The following is a 19,662-nucleotide window of genomic DNA, read 5'->3' as shown; positions in this document are numbered from 1 at the left end:
GAAATCTGAGGGAGAGATGTCGAGTGACCGGTACAGTTAAAGCATTAGTTTAATAAGGTCAACTGAGCTTCTATTTGGTAACTACCCTAGCTGGCAAGTGACATCTTCTCCTGATGTCCCCTTTTTCAGGCTTAACCAGATCTACGTACACGTTTCCTACATCTACCACCAGCATCTCTCAGGCATGGAAGCAGCTTTTATTTACCTCTCTTTCTCTGGCATGTTGCTGGTTTGTTTACGCTCATGTTTCTACATTTGTAATCGTGTAAGATGAATATGTCGGTCTTTAATTGAAGTCAGTGTTTTAAACTTAATAGTTATTAGTGTGTCTGTGTTTCTCATGACTGACTGTAATAACCTTTGAGAAAGAACAGTTTTCGTGATGTTTTTAAATGTTCTCTCATGGAGGGTGCTTGTTGACTGAATACCTTTTCATGGGTAATATATAACCAAGAGTATTTCTGCTTTTACTCAATTTACCAACACCTCTCTTACACAACACCTAAGAAACTGTGTATTTTCAAGTATATGTAACTACAGGCCGGAGAACCAGTGGGTGTCAATCATTTCTTGCAATCGGCCAATCATAACACAATGATGCGCTGTCAATCAAAACTTGCACTGGCCAATCGCAAGTGTGAATTACCAGTCTCTCATTTTGTGCATCAGCCAATGGTTTGAAGGAAAGTGCAGAAAGGCGTCTTTTGGTTCCTAATGGTTTTCAGTATTGGCTAATGGTCTTCCGTGCTTTCCTGATGGGTTGATATCACACTGTAAAGGATTCAGATGATTTAATAAGGGGTTCTGGGACTGATTTAATATGTTTGTTTCCTAATGGTCTCTAACTGCAACCATCAAGCCAACAGGTTGTATACGGATTATTTATAGTTTGTAATCCAGGTTATTTTTAACTAAAAAAAGATAGCATACTACTGAATGTTCATTTAAGCTACTATTATTTAGTACAAGTAAATGTACACTGCTCAAAAAAATAAAGGGAATGCTCAAATAACACATCGTAGATCTGAATGAATGAAATATTCTCATTGAATCCTTTGTTCTCTACAAAGTTGAATGTGCTGACAACAAAATCACACAAAAATAATCAATGGAAATCAAATTTATTAACCAATGGAGGCCTGGATTTGGAGTCACACACAAAATTAAAGTGTAAAAACACACTACAGGCTGATCCAACTTTGATGTAATGTCCTTAAAACAAGTCAAAATGAGGCTCAGTATTGTGTGTGGCCTCCACGTGCCTGTATGACCTCTCTACAACGTCTGGGCATGCTCCTGATGAGGTGGCGGACGGTCTCCTGAGGGATCTCCTCCCAGACCTGGACTAAAGCATCCACCAACTCCTGGACAGTCTGTGGTGCAACGTGGTGTTGGTGGATGGAGCGATACATGATGTCCCAGATGTGCTCAATCGGATTCAGGTCGGGCGGGCCAGTCCATAGCTTCAATGCCTTCATCTTGCAGGAACTGCTGATGCACTCCAGCCACATGAGGTCTAGCATTGTCCTGCATTAGGAGGAACCCAGTGCCAACCGCACCAGCATATGGTCTCACAAGGGGTCTGAGGATCTCATCTCGGTACCTCTGGCAAGCACATGGAGGGCTGTGTGGCCCTCCAAAGAAATGCCACCCCACACCATTACTGACCCACTGCCAAAGTGGTCATGCTGAAGGATGTTGCAGGCAGCAGATCGCTCTGCATGGTGTCTCCAGACTCTGTCACGTCTGTCATATGTGCTCAGTGTGAACCTGCTTTCATCTGTGAAGAGCACAGGGCGCCAGTCGCGAATTTGCCAATCCTGGTATTCTCTGGAAAATGCCAAGCGTCCTGCACGGTGTTGGGCTGTGAGCACAACCCCCATCTGTGGACGTTGGGCCCTCATACCATCCTCATGGAGTCGGTTTCTAACTGTTTGTGCAGACACATGCACATTTCTGGCCTGTTGGAGGTCATTTTGCAGGGCTCGGGCAGTGCTCCTCCTGTTCCTCCTTGCACAAAGGCGGAGGTAGCAGTCCTGCAGCTGGGTTGTTCCCCTCCTACGGCCTCCTCCACGTCTCCTGGTAGTGCCTCCAGCCTCTGGACACTACGCTGACAGACACAGCAAACCTTCTTGCCACAGCTCGCATTGATGTGCCATCCTGGATGAGCTGCACTACCTGAGCCACTTGTGTGGGTTGTAGAGTCCATCTCACGAGTGTGAAAGCACCACCAACATTCAAAAGTGACCAAAACATCAGCCAGAAAGCATAGGTACTGAGAAGTGGTCTGTGGACCCCACCTGCAAAACCACTGCTTTATTGAGTGTGTTTTGCTAATTGCCAATAATTTCCACCTGTTGTCTATTCCATTTGCACAACAGCATGTGAAATTGACTCACAATCAGTGTTGCTTCCTAAGTGGACAGTTTGATTTCACAGAATTTGATTTACTTGGAGTTATATTGTGTTGTGTTCCCTTTATTTTTTTGAGCACTGTACATCCCTGTTTGTTCCTTATTTAGATAAAAGGATAAAAAGTAATGCTACAGCGACTAAATCAAATGATTTTCAATGGTCACCAAACCTATGCCTCCCATCGACCCACCACCGATGGGAGGGGCAGTAGTAGGGGTGCGGTGCATTGTGGATCGGGCAGTGTCCGAAGGCGTGGGCCTTGGCGTTCTGATCCTCGGTTGCTGAAACTGGCTTTTGGAACTTGGAACGTTACCTCACTGGCGGGGAAGGAGCCTGAGTTGGTGCGCGAGGTCGAGAGATACCGACTAGATATAGTCGGGCTCACCTCAACACACAGCTTGGGCTCTGGATCCAATCTCCTTGAGAGGGGCTGGACTTTTTTCTTTTCTGGAGTTGCCCATGGTGAGAGGCGGTGGGCAGGTGTGGGCTTTCTCATAGCCCCTCGACTCGGCGCCTGTATGTTGGGGTTTTCCCCGGTGGACGAGAGGGTAGCTTCCCTACGCCTTTGGGTTGGGGAACGGGTCCTGACTGTTGTCTGTGCTTATGCACCGAACAGCAGTTCAGAATACCCAGCCTTCATAGAGTCCTTGGAAGGGGTGCTTGAAAGTGCTCCTCCTGGAGACTCGATTGTCCTACTGGGGGACTTCAACGCTCACGTGGGCAATGACAGTAAGACCTGGAGGGGTGTGATTGGGAGGAATGGCCTCTCTGATCTGAACCCGAGTGGTGTTCAGTTTTTGGACTTCTGTGCAAACCACAGTTTGTCCATAACGAACACCATGTTTGAACACAAGGATGTCCATAAGTGCACATGGCACCAGGACACCCTAGGCCGCAGTTCAATGATTGACTTTGTAGTCGTGTCAGCGGACTTGCGGCCATGTGTACTGGACACTCGGGTAAAGAGAGGAGCTGAGCTGTCAACTGATCACCACCTGGTGGTGAGTTGGATCAGGTGGTGGGGGAAGATGCCAGTCAGACCAGGCAAACCCAAACGTATAGTGAGGGTTTGCTGGGAACGTCTGGCAGAAGAACCTGTCAGATTGATCTTCAACTCACACCTCCGTCAGAACTTTGACCAGATATCGGGGGAGGTGGGGGACATTGACTCAGAATGGGCCATGTTCTGCTCCTCCATTGTTGAAGCGGCTGACTGTAGCTGTGGTCGCAAGGTAGTTGGTGCCTGTCGGGGCGGTAATCCTCGAACCCGGTGGTGGACACCCCAGGTGAGAGATGCCGTCAAGCTGAAGAAGGAGTCCTACCGGACATGGTTGGCCTGTAGGACACCAGAGGCAGCTGGCAGATATCGACAGGCCAAGCGATCTGCGGCTTCAGTCGTTGCCAAGGCAAAAACCCGGGTGTGGGAAGAGTTCGGTGAGGCCTTGGAAAGTGACTTTAAGTCGGCTCCGAAAAGATTCTGGCAAACCGTCAGGCGACTCAGAAGGGGAAAGCAGTGTGCCACTAGCACTGTATATAGTGGAGATGGTGTGCTGCTGACTTCGACTGAAGACGTCATTGGGCGGTGGAAGGAATACTTTGAGGACCTTCTCAATCCCACCGACACGTTCTCCAGTGAGGAGGCAGAGTCTGGGGACACGGGAATAGGCTTGTCCATTACTGAGGCCGAAGTCGCTAAGGTAGTTAAAAAGCTCCTTGGCGGCAGGGCTGCAGGGGTGGATGAGATCCGTCCCGAGTTCCTCAAGGCTCTGGATGTTGTGGGGCTGTCTTGGCTGACACGCCTTTTCAACATTGCGTGGACATCGGGGGTGGTGCCACTTGATTGGCAGACTGGGGTGGTGGTGCCTCTTTTTAAAAAGGGGGACCGGAGGGTGTGTTCCAACTACAGGGAAATCACACTCCTCAGCCTCCCTGGTAAGGTCTATGCAAGGGTACTGGAGAAGAGAGTCCGGCTTATAGTCGAACCTCGGATCCAGGAGGAGCAGTGCGGGTTCCGCCCTGGTCGTGGAACACTGGACCAACTCTTTACCCTCTCCAGGATTCTCGAGGGTTCATGGGAGTTTGCCCAACCAGTCCACATGTGCTTTGTGGATTTGGAGAAGGCATTCGACTGTGTTCCCCGGGGTATTCTGTGGGAGGTGCTTCGGGAGTACGGGGTACATGGCTCTTTGCTACGAGCCATTCAGGCCCTGTACAAACAAAGCAGGAGCTTGGTTCGCATGGCCGGCAGTAAGTCAGACTTTTTCCCAGTGAGAGTTGGACTCCGTCAGGGCTGCCCTTTGTCACCGATTCTATTCATAATTTTTATGGATAGAATTTCTAGGCGCAGTCAGGGGATGGAGGGTGTCCGGTTTGGTGACCTCAGGGTCACATCGCTGCTGTTCGCAGATGATGTGGTCCTATTGGGGACATCAGGCCGTGAACTTCAGCTTTCACTGGATCGGTTTGCAGCCGAGTGTGAAGCGGCCGGGATGAGGATCAGTACCTCCAAATCCGAGGCCATGGTTCTCACGCGGGAAAGGGTGGAGAGCCCTCTCTGGGTCGGGGATGAGCTCTTGCCTCAAGTGGAGGAGTTTAAGTATCTCGGGGTCTTGTTCACGAGTGATGGTACAAGGGAGCGGGAGATTGACAGGCGGATTGGTGCTGGGTCAGCAGTGATGCGGGCTCTTTACCGGTCTGTTGTGGTAAAGAAAGAGCTGAGCCATAAGGCAAGGCTCTCGATTTACTGGTCGATCTATGTTCCCACCCTCACCTATGGTCATGAGCTTTGGGTAATGACCGAAAGAACGAGATCGCGAATACAAGCGGCTGAAATGAGTTTCCTCCGCAGGGTGGCTGGACTCTCCCTTAGAGATAGGGTGAGAAGTTCGGTCATCCGAGAGGGACTCGGAGTAGAGCCGCTGCTTCTTCACGTCGAGAGGAGCCAGTTGAGGTGGTTCGGGCATCTTGTTAGGATGCCTCCTGGACGCCTCCCTTGGGAGGTGTCACAGGCAAGTCCACCGGGGAGGAGACCCCGGGGAAGACCCAGGACACGCTGGCGTGACTATATCGCCCAGCTGGCCTGGGAGCGCCTCGGAATCCCTCCCAGGGAGCTAGTGGAAGTGGCTGGGGAAAGGGAGGTCTGGGCTTCATTGCTCAGGATGCTGCCCCGCGACCCGAACCCCGGAGAAGCGGAAGATGATGGATGGATGGATGGATGGACCAAACCTATGGAAGCCCGTTTACGGCTCTTGAAAAAATAAGTTCATATAGTATCTCGTAATCATGACTCATGAGTGTGTTATGATTACATTTTCTCATAATTATGAGACGCTGAATTACTTTTGTACCACCAGTTCCGTGATGTCATCATGGAAGAGGATTCCAGTAGCAACCTGTGCAGCTCTGGTGAATTCCATGCCCAAGAGGACTAAGGCAGTGCTAGATAATAATGGTGGTCACACAAAATATTGACACTTTGAGCATAATTTGGACATGTTCACTGTGAGGTGTAGTCACATGCATTGCCAGCTATTTAGACATTAATGGCTGTGTGTTGAGTTCTTTTCAGAGGACAGTAATTCTACACTGCTATACAAGCTGTACACTGACTACTTATATCCAAGTTTCATTTCTATAGTGTTGTCCCATGAAAGTATTTATAGTATAATAAAATATTTGCAGAAATGTGAAGGGTGTACTCACTTTTGTGAAATACTGTAGTTTGACATTGATGTACTTAGACGCCATGCTATCTGTAGCTACGTTCCTAAACAAAGGAGCTTTCTATAGCTGCTAGCACCAGCAGTCTCTGTCACACATTTAATAGGTCATAAAGTGTAATATGAATTTGACAGACTTTGTTGAACCTATCTTATAGCTAATGGTAGGCTATGGGCTACAGGTGCAGTAGTTAGTTAGCATACCATAGCAGTTTAAGTTAGGCCAACTTCATAAGAGGAGCAAATATTAGCTAGCTAGCTGTGTGGCTAGCTAGCTCTGCCACAGCACACCATTCTTTTTGTTTCATTAAAATTTTTGAACATACATCAGATAATGTCCATCTTTCACTCCTCACTCAGAACATGACAACCTAGCTTGTATGTAAGTGCTGCGGTAATGCTGTGACATTTTGATTTTCTGACATGTTTATGATATGGAAGAACCACGTGTGTATGAGCTAGCTAACAGTGGCTGTTCATACAAGCATGTGGGACAAATTACACAGTCGATGGTTTACTGTGATAGCTTTTTGAAGATATGAGTACAAACTTTACTGGTAAATGTCATGCAAAAAGCTTATGTTAGCTGGGAAATAGCCATTGTTAGCTATAACTTAAGTCCATAATATTCAAATTACAAATAGTAGTTCCACTTTCTTTAAAAAAAAAAACAAAAACAAATATTACAGAAATTACTGGAAAGACTGCTGGATGTGAGCAGATGAAGCAGCAGTAAATAGGGCTACACTGCACACACAGCATTTTAGATCTGTTCGAGATTAATCAGTACTTCAGTCCGCTTTGTGTTCCCACTATTTATTGCGACACTGCACTGAAACTAAAATATGGCTGTTGTAGCACAGTGTTTAATTGCAAAGGTACAATAGAATAACATTGACATCACATCTGTGAAAAGGGCTCATTGTATGAGCATGACCTGCTAATGATACCATCACGATGACCAGGTGGAGGCTGGGCTAAAAGCCTGTTGGTGTTGCTTTTTAAATGTCTTCTCCTCTTTTCTGGAGTAAAGGTGGTACATAAATCAAGTAGCCATCTAATCATTAAAACAGATTTCTTATCTCTTGTGAAACATTACATGGTCAACTGGCATTATTCCACTTCCATATGGAAAATGAATCCCATCTGAATAGAGCTACTGTGCCTTGAAACACAGATTGGGATACATTTTCATTACAGCCTAGTCGTCGTCATCACCATCTTGTTGAACTAAGGCAACGTTCATGAGGTCAGAGTTCAGCGCGAGGTCAAAGGCCGCTTAATCCCCATAACCCTGAAGGTGGCTGCAGCGATCTTCTCATACAGCAGGAACATGAGGGCAGCAGTGAGGACTGTTTGAAGCAGTTTAGCCTCCAGTCCTTTAAACAGCCCCAATATACCTGACCTCCTACATCACAAAACACACAAACAAATATTAAGAAGTTAAAGCAAAGGTTTAGTTCAAAAATCACATTTCAGTTTCAACAGGATTTCAGAAGGATTTCAGGATATTAAAAGCTTAATTTTGCCATTTTACAAAATTGGCAGGAATATTTAAGTTTCAATGAATATGAGCTTTGGGGGTTGAGAGTGGTTGCAGTGTAGAACGCTGGAAATTTGTGAAGGTTATAAATTTCTTATTTACAGGGCTGGACTGGTAATCTGGCGTACCGGGCATTTTCCCAGGGGCCGACAGTCCTCAGGGGCCGATGCTGTTGGATTCGTGCAAAGAAATTGAAGAGTCTCAGTGTAGATGCTGCAAAATGTGTATAAATCACAGACGTGTTCGCTGCTGTAGCCACCACGTCCTCTGTAGGTGAAGACAGCAGCGGCAAAGGAGAGGAGCAGCCAAGATGCAGGCTTTTGACAGGGAAGCCGAGGGACAGACTGAGCAGAAAAGCGTAGTACGTAAGCAGGTAGTAACGTTAGGATAACGCAGGGACTTTGAGGTGATGGAGGTAACGTTAGCTCTGTTACATGAGAATGATGAGCAATGGTGATTGATTAGTATCAGTATTTAGTGGTATTGCATACTTCCCAAAATCTGGCACGACACAGCTCCTTTCATGGATCCCTTTTTTTTTCTCTTAGGAAGCCTTTGTCTCTCAGGTTTTGTTGACTGTTCGTTTTCACAAAGTAAGCAATATAAGTGTGAAAATGTATTTAGTTGTAGTTATTTTTCATTTCTGTTACTTCCTTTTTTTAAGTTGCCATGATTAAAGAGATATTTGGTATTCAGTGTTTTGGATATTGACATGGTAAGAATATTATTTGTGATTGTGATATAGTAATGCTAAGACTGAATCCAATGCGCTCTGCTAATTATGAGGGGCCGGTCTAAACCAAAAATGCAAGGGCCGATTTTTTGTCCCAGTCCAGCCCTGCTTATTTATATAACTTGTTTTACATGTAGGCCAATTACCTCCTAGCCTAGTTTGGTTATTTAATTTGATTAGTAGCCTAGTCAGAAATTTTAAATGAAGTACTTAGAGCATCCAGTAGTGCTGTGACTCTGAACTAACATCTAACCCCACAGCTAATGTGCTCTGTTTTTACAGCATCCAGAGCAGGCAACTGGTTGCAAAAGACTGGGAGGAGTATTCAAACAAACATGCACATAAGCAATAAGAATGGAACTGACAAAATCACGACAGTCATGTCCAGCTTAGCCTTAACCCCAGCACTTTGAAAGCACTTTCCAGATGTACACGTTGAGTGCAGAAATAATGTGGTGATTAGATAAAATTGTGAGCTCTGGCAGCTGGCAAGATCTGGCTACTGTGAGGACTGGCTAAATTTTTGTGAATTCTTGCAATTGCAAGATCACAAGCTTGGTACCAACAGGACGTAATGGTACATGGTTGATATAATGTAGTGGGGTTGGCACTTCTGCCTTTGACTGGAGTTCAATCCCCCACCAGGGCAAGCACCCTACACTATGCCAATAAGAGTCCTTGGGCAAGACTCCTAACACCTCCTTGGTCTACCTGTGTAAAATGATCAAATTCTAAGTCACTCTGGATAGGAGCAAATGCTGTAAATGTACTCAAGGGTCTTTGGTAACAATTGCATCTGGAGTCAGTGGCAATTTAACAAATTCTTTACTGTTCCACTTGAAGATAAAGCCACAAAGCACTATGACCAACAAATGCATTGAAATGCATGTCAGAATTATATGCTGACTTGTCGACTGATATTTTCAGAATTCTTTCTTTATAAAGAGTTTGAAATGCTGAGCTAGTTACAAAGCTAACACTAATGTTATTAGCATTTATGCTAGGCTCAACAAAACAAGCGTTTTGGCTTGTAATGTATAACGTACACGTTGTGATTGATTCATATTCATTCATATGATTCTGTGTAATTGTAGACATTTGTGTGAGGGAACAACATTATTTCACATCAGCACAAGTTGTGTTAAGCGAACACAATGTGGCATAAAATTACCAAAATAAATAACCTGTTAATTGTTTTTATGATTGTTCCAGCTAAGGAGGTGGATAACGAACTAGGACTAACACAGTTCCATGGATTAATTCTTGTCTTTGAATGTCCTAATTGTCCAGCTTTCTAGATTTGTGTGTGTTTACCTGACTCTGTTGATGATCAAGTACATAACACTCCTCAGGCTGCTTTGAAGTTTGGACTGTTCTGTCGGCTGCCTGTGCTGACCAAACTGACCAACACACAATAGTTAAAGACAGGACATCAACATGACACACACCCACTTCAAACTCAACCTTAACATTAAATTAAAATGGTAACATTTTACTGTAGAGTAGCCTGTATAAAGCTATGTGGCACTAACATAAGCCCTTCATGCCACAGAACTACATAAACATTTATGAACATCTAATCTAATAGTCATTAAGGCTGCATTTACCAACTTTGATGTCAAGTTCGTATAACATTGTCATCAGGTGACTTGATTTTTACGGACATGAGTTTGGAAATTGACATGATACTTTCCGGGGTGAAATGCCACAGACTCTGTAACTCATGACAAAGCTGATAATATGACATGATAAGCCAGAAGTCAGGCTAGTTTAACTTAGTTAATTTTCTGTAGTCCTTGGGTATGGTAGGTTTCAATGTACCATTTACAATTTTTAAAAGATAAACTCACTGAGTCAGTGTTCACAGTGGTTTAGATAGGAATGAGACATCTGGAGTTTAATGCTCTGGCAAGGCAAAATAGTCCCCAAAGAAAATCCTGTTTTTCTGTCACTATTTAACACTACATATAAAAACTCCATAGACAAGTGCAGGCTCACTGGTGGTTTTGGATAGTAAATAAAATAGCTATATTGGTTATGGAGACACTGTGACACCTAGTTCCTATCACTACCACTGTAAAGAAATCTGAGTCTGTAAATTTCTCTTGAATGAAACATTTCGCATCAAAACACTCTGAATGATTTTGTTTACTCAGAAATGCTGAAAAAAACAGCAGAATTTCCTTTTAAACATCATGTAATCAGCATTATGTCACTGTGATCTATAGGAAGCTACAAAGTTGGGTGTTATAATATGCTATATCATAACACTCAAAAAAGTGTAATGGTAAATCAGTGTCAGAAAAAAAGTTATGTCACTTGACATAGGGGTTGTCAACTCAATAAATTTGACCACAGTAGCCTTTACGACAGACAATGCCTACTGGAGTAAAGTGTTCATAAATGATTATGTAGATTTAAGTCAGCTGTAATGATGGGCTTATGTAGGTGTCATGTAGATATATGAATGCTGCCAAACAGCACAGTGTTATCATAAAAGCCATTCTTATAAAACATTTTTAGATAGTATTTTAATAAGAGAATTAATGTCAATATCTTACCCGTAGGATGGACTGCACTGTCTGCAGTGGATATGTTACAGTAGTAGCTACAGCTTTTGCTATGGCTCCGATAGCAAACACCTCCAACGATGACAACTATATAATGACAAGAGAAGCAGATGAGCCCAACTGCAGCACAATTTGAACACCCCTCTACTTCATCCATCAGCAGAAATGGACCATCACAGGACCACTGCTATAAAGACATTTTTGATAGCAGTGCTCTGATACTCTTGTACCAGAACCATACACACTGCCATGTCAGTGTTATTGCTGTGCTGAGAATGGCCCACTGCCCAACGAATATCTGGTCAGTAGTGGCTCTACGGTGGTCCACTGAAGGAGGGGGTAGAGGGGTAACAAATTAGGCAAAGAAATAGATGACATACAGTCTGTAATTGTAAGTCTACAAACTGCACTTGTGTGGTAAGTGTTTTTGATAGACTAGCAGCTTGCATATATAGTGGTGTTTGTGTGAACAAACCTCTCTGTGCACTCCTCCCCTCAGATGCCTCTTCAGAGTCTCATATATCATGAACTGGATGCCAGGGTTCAGCACTAGCAGCAGAGAGGGACATGTCCCATTCCACAAAGCACCCACTCCCTCATTTTGCACAATCTGGACTAATGCATCTACACAGGGCGCAGAAAGACAAAGATATGCAGAATGAACTGAATGCCTTAAATCAACAGTTCAGCCAAAAGTCAAATTAATGCAGTTTTCCCATTATAGCATAGCACTGTTCATAAAAATAGACAGAGGTGTGTCACACAGTGAAAAATGGTAGCAGCTAGGGCAGAATGATGGGGACAAATATCTAATTGCATTGTTTATGACCAATATCATGGCTGTGATTTCAACTGTGATTATTTTCCATACATTGAGGTGGGAACACTTTATTATAAAAGGCCCTAATAAACAGCAAATTATTATATAATCATTTGTTTATTACAGTTAATAATTACAATACATAATACAAATAATATAACACAAATAATTGATCATCATTATAAAATGCAGGAACCTAATTTTTAATCATGGTTTGTTAATGATGACAATCATTTTGTACTAATGACCCATAAATGGCATAACTTGAAATATTAAGCCTTTGTTAATGATATGTAGTTTTTTTTCCCCTGGCTTGAGGCATATTACTTCATATACACACATCCTACACATGCTACAAGTAACTACTATCTACTATGTTGTCTACAAGTGTACAGTTAGCTGTTTATAATTGTAGAATTTACTAACAACCACATAAGAATCTGTTCTAACTAACAGCAGCACGTTAGAAATTCATCAACAGAGGAGAGACAGTATTTACTCACCTACAATCCCACGATAGTGCGTGGGTTCTATGTCTTCATTCCTGAACTTTGCCCCCTGCAGTTTGAGTCTGGTGTTGACCACCCAGAGTGGCGTTGTAACAAGAACATTCACTACACCTGCCCATCAAAACACACACACACACAGACACACACAAACAGTTACAGTTTTTCTGAAACTGCAAGATGCTAAGAAGCTAATTCATGCTTCTTTTTTTGTGGCTAGACTACTGTAATGCGCCAAGTTACCTGCAACTATTGACAAACTGTAACATGTCCAGAGCTCTGCAGCTAAAATACTAACAAAAAAGAGAACATATAAACTTGTTTTGGCTTTATTACACTGGCTTGTTTAGAACTAATTAAAAAAATATTTTACTGATTTATAAATCTCTTAATGCTGCTTTGCTGAATGTTTCTAGGATGAAGCAAAAAAAATACTAGTGAAGTGGCGTTCTGTGTTTTTACCAATTAACATTTGTCAGGCATCATCTGTAAGCAGCTTTAAAAAGTACATGAAATCATTTTTATTTAACTCAGCATTCTGTTAGGTTCCTGTTTTTATTTTATTGATCTTTCTTTGTTTCATTCTCAGTTTATTTATTTCTATGGTTTTATTCTACTTTCTTGCAATTTTAATGTTTATTCATATTTCTTTTGAAGTTGGGATGTTGTGTAAAACATAAATAAAAACAGAATACGATGATTTGCAAATCCTTTTCAACCTATATTCAATTGAATACACTACAAGATATTTAATGTTCAAATGGATAAACTTTATTGTTTTTTGCAAATATTCACTCATTTTTAATTTGATGCCTGCAACACATTCCATAGAAGTTGGGACAGGGGCATGTTAACCACTGTGTTACATCACCTTTCCTTTTAACAACACTCAATAAGCTTTTGGGAACTGAGGACACTAATTGTTGAAGCTTTGTAATAATAATAATAATAATAATAATACATTTAGTAATGGCGCCTTTCAAAGCACTCAAGGACACCTTACAACGGTTAAAAGAAGAATGGTAGAGTATAAAAGAGGATAAAAAACAAAAAACAAACAGATAAACAAATCAACATACATTCAAATACTTTCAACCAGACGAGACACAAGACAAACAGAGAAAAGTGAAGATGAGGAATCAGGAGTATGCAAGTGTGAATAGATGGGTTTTAAGCCAAGATTTGAAGGTAGTTAGACAATCAATATTGCGAATTTGGGTAGGAAGGGTGTTCCAGAGAGACGGTGCAGAGTGGCTGAAAGCTCTTGCTCCCACGGTGGACAAGTGGCCTGGAGGGAGAGTGAGCTGGCCAGCTGACGAGCAATTGGTGTTCTAGTAGGTGGAGTTCTTTCCCATTCTTGCTTGATGTACAACTTCAGTTGCTCAACAGTCCGGGGTCTCCGTTGTCGTATTTTGCGCTTCATGATGCGCCACACATTTTCAATGGGAGACAGGTCTGGACTGCAGGCAGGCCAGTCTAGTACCCGCACTCTTTTACTACGAAGCCACGCTGTTGTAACACGTGCAGAATGTGGCTTGGCATTGTCTTGCTGAAATAAGCAGGACGTCCCTGAAAAGACGTTGCTTGGATGGCAGCATATGTTGCTCCAACACCTGTATGTACCTTTCAGCATTAATGGTGCCTTCACAGATGTGCAAGTTACCCATGCCATGGGCACTAACACACCCTCAAACCATCAGAGATGCTGGCTTTTGAACTTTGCGCTGATAACAATCCGGACAGTCCTTTTCCTCTTTGGCCCGGAGGACACGACGTCCATGATTTCCGAAAAAAACATTTTGAAACGTGGACTCGTCAGACCACAGGACAATTTTCCACTTTGTGTCAGTCCATCTCAGATGAGCTCAGCCCCAGAGAAGCCGGCGGCGTTTCTGGGTGTTGTTGATATATGGCTTTCGCTTTGCATGACAGAGTTTTAAGTTGTACGTATAGATGGAGCGACGAACTGAGTTCACTGACAGTGGTTTTCTGAAGTGTTCCTGAGCCCATGTGGTAATATCTGTTACAGAATGATGTCGTTTTTTTAATGCAGTGCTGCCTGAGGGATCGAAGGTCACGGGCATTCACTGTTGGTTTTCTGCCTTGCATGTTGAGAAACGTTGCTCTTAAACTGTTGGACTATTTGCTCATGCAGTTGTTCACAAAGTGGTGAACCTCGCCCCATCCTTGCTTATCAATGACTGAGCCTTTCAGGGATGCTCCTTTTACTCCAAACAGGTGTTTTTTGAGCATTCCTCAACTTTCCCAGTCTTTTGTTGCCCCTGTCCCAACTTCTTTGGAACATGTTGCAGGCATCAAATTCAAAACGAGTGAATATTTGCAAAAAACAACAAAGTTTATGTTTGAACATTAAATATAATTTGGGGCAGTCGTGGGCTGGAGGTTAGGGAACCAGCCTCGTGACCGGAAGGTCGCCGGTTCGATTCCCAGAGCCGACAGCACATGACTGAGGTGTCCTTGAGCAAGACACCTAACCCCCAACTGCTCCCCGGGCGCTGTGGATCGGGCTGCCCACCGCTCCGGGCAAGTGTGCTCACTGCCCCCTAGTGTGTATGTGGTGTTGCACTTCACGGATGGGTTAAATGCAGAGGTGAAATTTCCCCGTCGTGGGACTAATAAGGGTCACTTAATCTTAATCTATCTTGTCTTTGTAGTGTATTCAATTGAATACAGGTTGAAAAGGATTTGTGAATCATTGTCTTCTGTTTTTATTTATGTTTTACACAATGTCCCAACTTCATTGGAATTGGGGTTGTAGACAGCATTTCTATTAACTGTTATTTTTGATTTTACTGTTTAGTAAATTAGTTAAAAGTAGTAGTAGTACTAGTAGTATCATATGTGCGGGGAAGACACTTTATAAGTTACCAATACTAAGTCTTCAAGTAATGTATTTAGAGTAATTTCATGTAATTGATTTTGTGCATTGAGCACACTTGTAACAGAAATCAGGTATGGTGTTCTGAAACATTCAATTTGCAATATCAATGACAGCATTTTGCCTGGAGGCTTATTTCACTAAAACACTTTTAACACTAAAAGAGCACAAGCTACAGGTTTTGTAGGGCTGGTTTTAGAGGGGTAACCAGGAGTTGGCAACCCAAATGTTAAGAATGTTCAACAAAAATCAAACCACAAGGTGGATCCACAATATTTTAGGCCCATTTTACCATTTCAGCTGTAAATATGTCTCTGTATGTATTACTCTACTGAATGAAAACACAGAATTTGCTCTGCTTTAAGCTTTAACTCTAGCCACCATCTCTGGCAGGAAACTTTTTCTCCAAAAGTAGAATATTTTCTAGTTAAATATCTCTCAGCATTCGATTTTTATGAGACTTCTCGTTACAATTTTCTTGTTCTCTTGGCCCCCCAGGGACCATTTAAAGTGGAAGGGGAAAATAAGAAGCTGGCGAACGAGAAGCTGACTTCAGCTTCGTGACTTTTTAGTGTTGAACAGTTTCTTGTTGCAGATAAAATATATCAGAAAACCGGCTGGAGTGAAGTCCATTTGTCTCCAAATTATTAATGTTTGACTTAAATCTCTCTCTCTCTCTCTCTGCCTTTTCCTTAGCTACTAGCTACGCTTGATTTTTGTCTGCATTGCTAGTCTGTACACCATCCTCAGGTTTGAAGGTAGGTGAATTAGCAGTTACACATTATACATTTATTGTTAAAACTGGCTCAGAATGGGATTTCAAGGGGGACATACCCTTGTTAATAGCAGATTTTACCTCAAACCAGCACCAGCCACAAAGTTTAACAAATGTATCTGGACATGTTTTCTTGTTATGAGTTTGCGTCTGGCCCAGCAAGACTAGGTAAGCCATGAGACTTGTACCATTTAATCTAACCACTCTGAATGACTTTCTTGACTCATCAACAAGCTAACTGTACTGAAATTAAGACAAAGTATGTGTTGTTTCTCCTTTAATTTCACCAATCACTGACAGAGCTGACCTGCGGCAATGCCGATGATTAGGTCTTTCCCTGGGGTTGACTTTTGGCCCTGAAGCCACATGGCCTTCAGACTGTGGAAGCAGTAGAAGTAGACGAAGTTGGAGCAACAGAGACTGCAAATGACTGGAAACCAACCTCTGTAGGGAGCTAAACTAGAGAGAGAAAGAAAGAAGGAGAGAGAGAGAGAGAGAGAGAGAGAGAGAGAGAGAGAAAGAAAGAGATAATCTGATAACAGTGCCACTCTATGAGACTACGAGGCAGCAGTTTGCTGCCAAAGAGACTAAGGCCAGAATTACATGCAGCTGCATCAAACCACACTGACTCCATTTAATGTGTTAACAGAATTTATGGTACAACACAAGTCCTGGGCTGGTTAAGACAGACTAAATATTCTCTGTCCCTCCTCAGATTGATTTCAGTCTTAGCTTCTATTTAGTCTTTTCTATCTTACCTTTACAATGGAAGCAGCACAAATTCCTCCACTGTGAATGTTTATTGTGGCTGTTGGAATAATAACTGATCAGGGCTGAAATTCCCAAAAGCACAGAACACTCTCTCAGTTAAGATGATCTTGACACTGAGATGCTTTTGGGAAACTGAGCCCTGCTTTACAGACAAGGCAGTTGAGTCTCTGACTGGCCTAAGAGAGGTTACAACAGAATAAAATTCCCCTCTTCTCCCCAGATCCCGACTGCACTCTGTGACTTACAGGCCTTCCTCCTTAATGATCTCCGCCAGGATAGCTGGTGTGGACTTAGCTTTCCGTTTATCATCCACTGCAAAACAAGAGACAAATACATAACACAAATACACTGTAAAAATGCTACTGAAAGAACGAATAACTCCTTCATGAGGGCAGCAGTGTTGGGACAGGCCAGATTCTATCCAACCTCGACTATCACATATTTCAATGTCAGCTTCTCTCTCTCTCTCTCTCCAGTAGCAGATTTGAAGAGTTGGTCAGAATGCATCGCTCTCAACTGCATTTATTTTAGGCTGTAAGAAGTGATCATTTATTTGAATGATATTCAATAAAGTACGCACAAAAAGACTGTCATTGGAGGAAATATTGGTGGCGAACTCTGAGCTTCCATGATGCACTGAATTTTTTCGTAAAGTATTTTAATCAACTCAATTCATCATTAGGTCAGAGATTCACACCACAATTGGATGTTAATTGTCTGAGACCTAAATGTTCAGTCAGTGTACTTTGACTACATGGTGGAAGTATGAATAGGAGCTGAATCCCTGCAGTACCTTGCAGCCGAAGCCTCGCCGTGTCCAGGGGAAAAAACACGGTCATTGCTGTCACGCTGCCCTGCACATTTACACATTAAAAAAAAAACAGTATAGTTACACTTACATTGGCAAAACATGTTCACTCTTTCCAGTAAATCATCAAGATCATTTTAAACTCATCTGGCTTATTACAAGCTCAACATTTGCAACCTATGGTCTGTGCAAGTCAACAGGACTATATGAATTATAATGAACAACAATGGTCATTGTTTCTATCTATTAAGTCAATGCTCCATCTGTCCATTTACTTATTCAATTGCTTATTCAATATTCTCTGAATTTAAGACTTACAGGGATATTTCTTGCAAAAAAAAGGGGGTTTTAGACATTTGACCATTTGCTGTATATCCCCTCTCACTCATGCACATTTTGCCATGATTCAAATGCAAGACATCTAGCCTTCTAAAATCAGCACCCCTAAAATCATCAAACGCTTATGATGTGATGACCCTTCATCCCAGATACACAGCTTTTTCTGAAGAAATTTAAATTAGACACAGAGTTTTGTGTTTTTTTGTACTTCAACTGTACATTTTTTTCCAAAGTGGTTACACCAGCCATTTCGGAGTGGTGTACACAGTCGGTTGTCTTTAAAATTAATAATGTGTTTCCTTTTGAATGTCATATTACTTTTTTGTAAGCATAACTTGGAGCCACATATATTTGATTTAATAAATGTCATCATTCTTTTGGGTAAATATCATATTCATATTTGTAAATGAAAAACATGGACTGTTTTGATTTATTTGTGACTTCACTCAATTCCTTCTACTCTTTAGACATTTGAAAGTCTTTTTGCAGGGGTTCTTCAAATTGACGTTTATGAAAAAACCCCAGCACGAAGACAAAAAACCTGTATGAAAAACCATGTCCATGATGAAATAACTTCTAACATAACTATGCTCTATTTTCCCCTCTTGATCATTTTTATTTATTCATCTGTTTTTGCATTGCCTTGTGACTTTTCAACGTTCGTTGTAATGACACTTGTGTAGTTTCACTTCTTTCATCCATGTATTTTCGATTGACTAATTTCCCCATTTTGTTCTATTATTTTTGTCAGCTAAAAGAGGAAAAACAGTTAAAGGAACTCACTTCATTCACACCATCAACATGCAGCATTTTAGATTAAACTCAGTTTCACTGAGGTTCTCTTTTTGAGCAGTTGGTGAGAGGAGAGCAGAGTTTGAGTTGTATGCATCTGTTTAACTGCGCGCTGGCTAATGCATTGAGATGAAGACTAAATGAAGCGTAAATGTAAATAAAATTTTTACATACCCCCAGTGATACAAAGTACCATAGTTGGGGAACCACTAGGGTAGAGTGTGATAGAGGAATCATGTACCAACAGATGGGCTAGTGTCTGCAACTGTAAACCAGCAAGGTAGGGTTTCTAATAAAATAGCCGATCCTGGACATATGTCATTATAAACCTGATAGATAGATAGATAGATAGATAGATAGATAGATAGATAGATAGATAGATAGATAGACAGTCATATAAACGAGGTGGGGAAATAGACAGACAGACAGAACGTTTCATGTTGCTTGCAGGTACATATAATCTTTGAACCCAGCATTACAACTCAGTCCTACTTTTGTGTGTGTGTGTGTGTTTTACCATCGCTCCGGCCATCGCATGCACGAGACTTTCGTAAGAAAAAACCTCTGCAAGGTAAAAACTCTGCGAGTCCATCTGGATGCGGATCTGAAGCGGCTCCTGGTTGTTTATGAGAACTTTAGTTTAGTCGCCTCTGAACCGGCAACGTCACTCTTCACTCTTCAAACACATAAAGCTGCTGTTTCCAGCCGACGGCGTCTGAGCGCTGCACTGCAGGTCGATTATAGGCCAATGAAAATGCGGTCACAGTTCGCGAACTGATTGGATAACAGTGACAACGCTTGAGAATGCACGCACCTGATTGGGCAATCCTCCGATCAATCTTATGAGGGCCGCGCCCCAATTCGCCGGTCAAGTTTCCCTGCTTTGAACCATAGCAGCGTCTGAAAGCGCATCCTTCCACACCAATGAGTATGTTAGATCAGTAACTGACCAGAGCCGGTTTATGAGGAGCC

At 42.4% G+C, this 19,662-nt stretch overlaps 1 protein-coding gene across 1 annotated transcript; it reads right to left on the bottom strand.

Moving 5' to 3' along the window:
• Positions 1-6,647: 6,647 nt before the first annotated feature.
• Positions 6,648-19,404, bottom strand: slc25a17 (solute carrier family 25 member 17). Its single transcript, XM_017720601.2, has 9 exons — positions 19,208-19,404; positions 17,545-17,605; positions 16,997-17,063; positions 16,288-16,439; positions 12,304-12,420; positions 11,456-11,604; positions 10,972-11,067; positions 9,725-9,810; positions 6,648-7,542 (listed from the first exon to the last, which is right to left on the bottom strand). Exons 1-9 carry the CDS (start codon positions 19,280-19,282, stop codon positions 7,392-7,394), a joined length of 954 nt encoding a protein of 317 aa, XP_017576090.1. The 5' UTR covers positions 19,283-19,404; the 3' UTR covers positions 6,648-7,391.
• Between the last annotated feature and the right edge of the window lie 258 nt (positions 19,405-19,662).

Source organism: Pygocentrus nattereri, chromosome 1 (assembly GCF_015220715.1).
Source record: "Pygocentrus nattereri isolate fPygNat1 chromosome 1, fPygNat1.pri, whole genome shotgun sequence".
NCBI classification, from domain to species: domain Eukaryota; kingdom Metazoa; phylum Chordata; class Actinopteri; order Characiformes; family Serrasalmidae; genus Pygocentrus; species Pygocentrus nattereri.
This window is presented reverse-complemented; position numbering and strand designations above follow the sequence as displayed.

What these genes read in the sequence shown, in the direction of transcription:
- slc25a17 (XM_017720601.2), bottom strand. Translation starts at nt 19,282, where the DNA reads ATGGACTCGCAGAGTTTTTACCTTGCAGAGGTTTTTTCTTACGAAAGT. An exon ending in GGCGAGGCTTCGGCTGCAAG is followed by an intron (nt 17,064 to 17,544) that starts GTACTGCAGGGA and finishes CTTGTTTTGCAG; the next exon opens with TGGATGATAAACGGAAAGCT. An exon ending in CAGTGCAGTCCATCCTACGG is followed by an intron (nt 9,811 to 10,971) that starts GTAAGATATTGA and finishes TGTGTTGGTCAG; the next exon opens with TTTGGTCAGCACAGGCAGCC.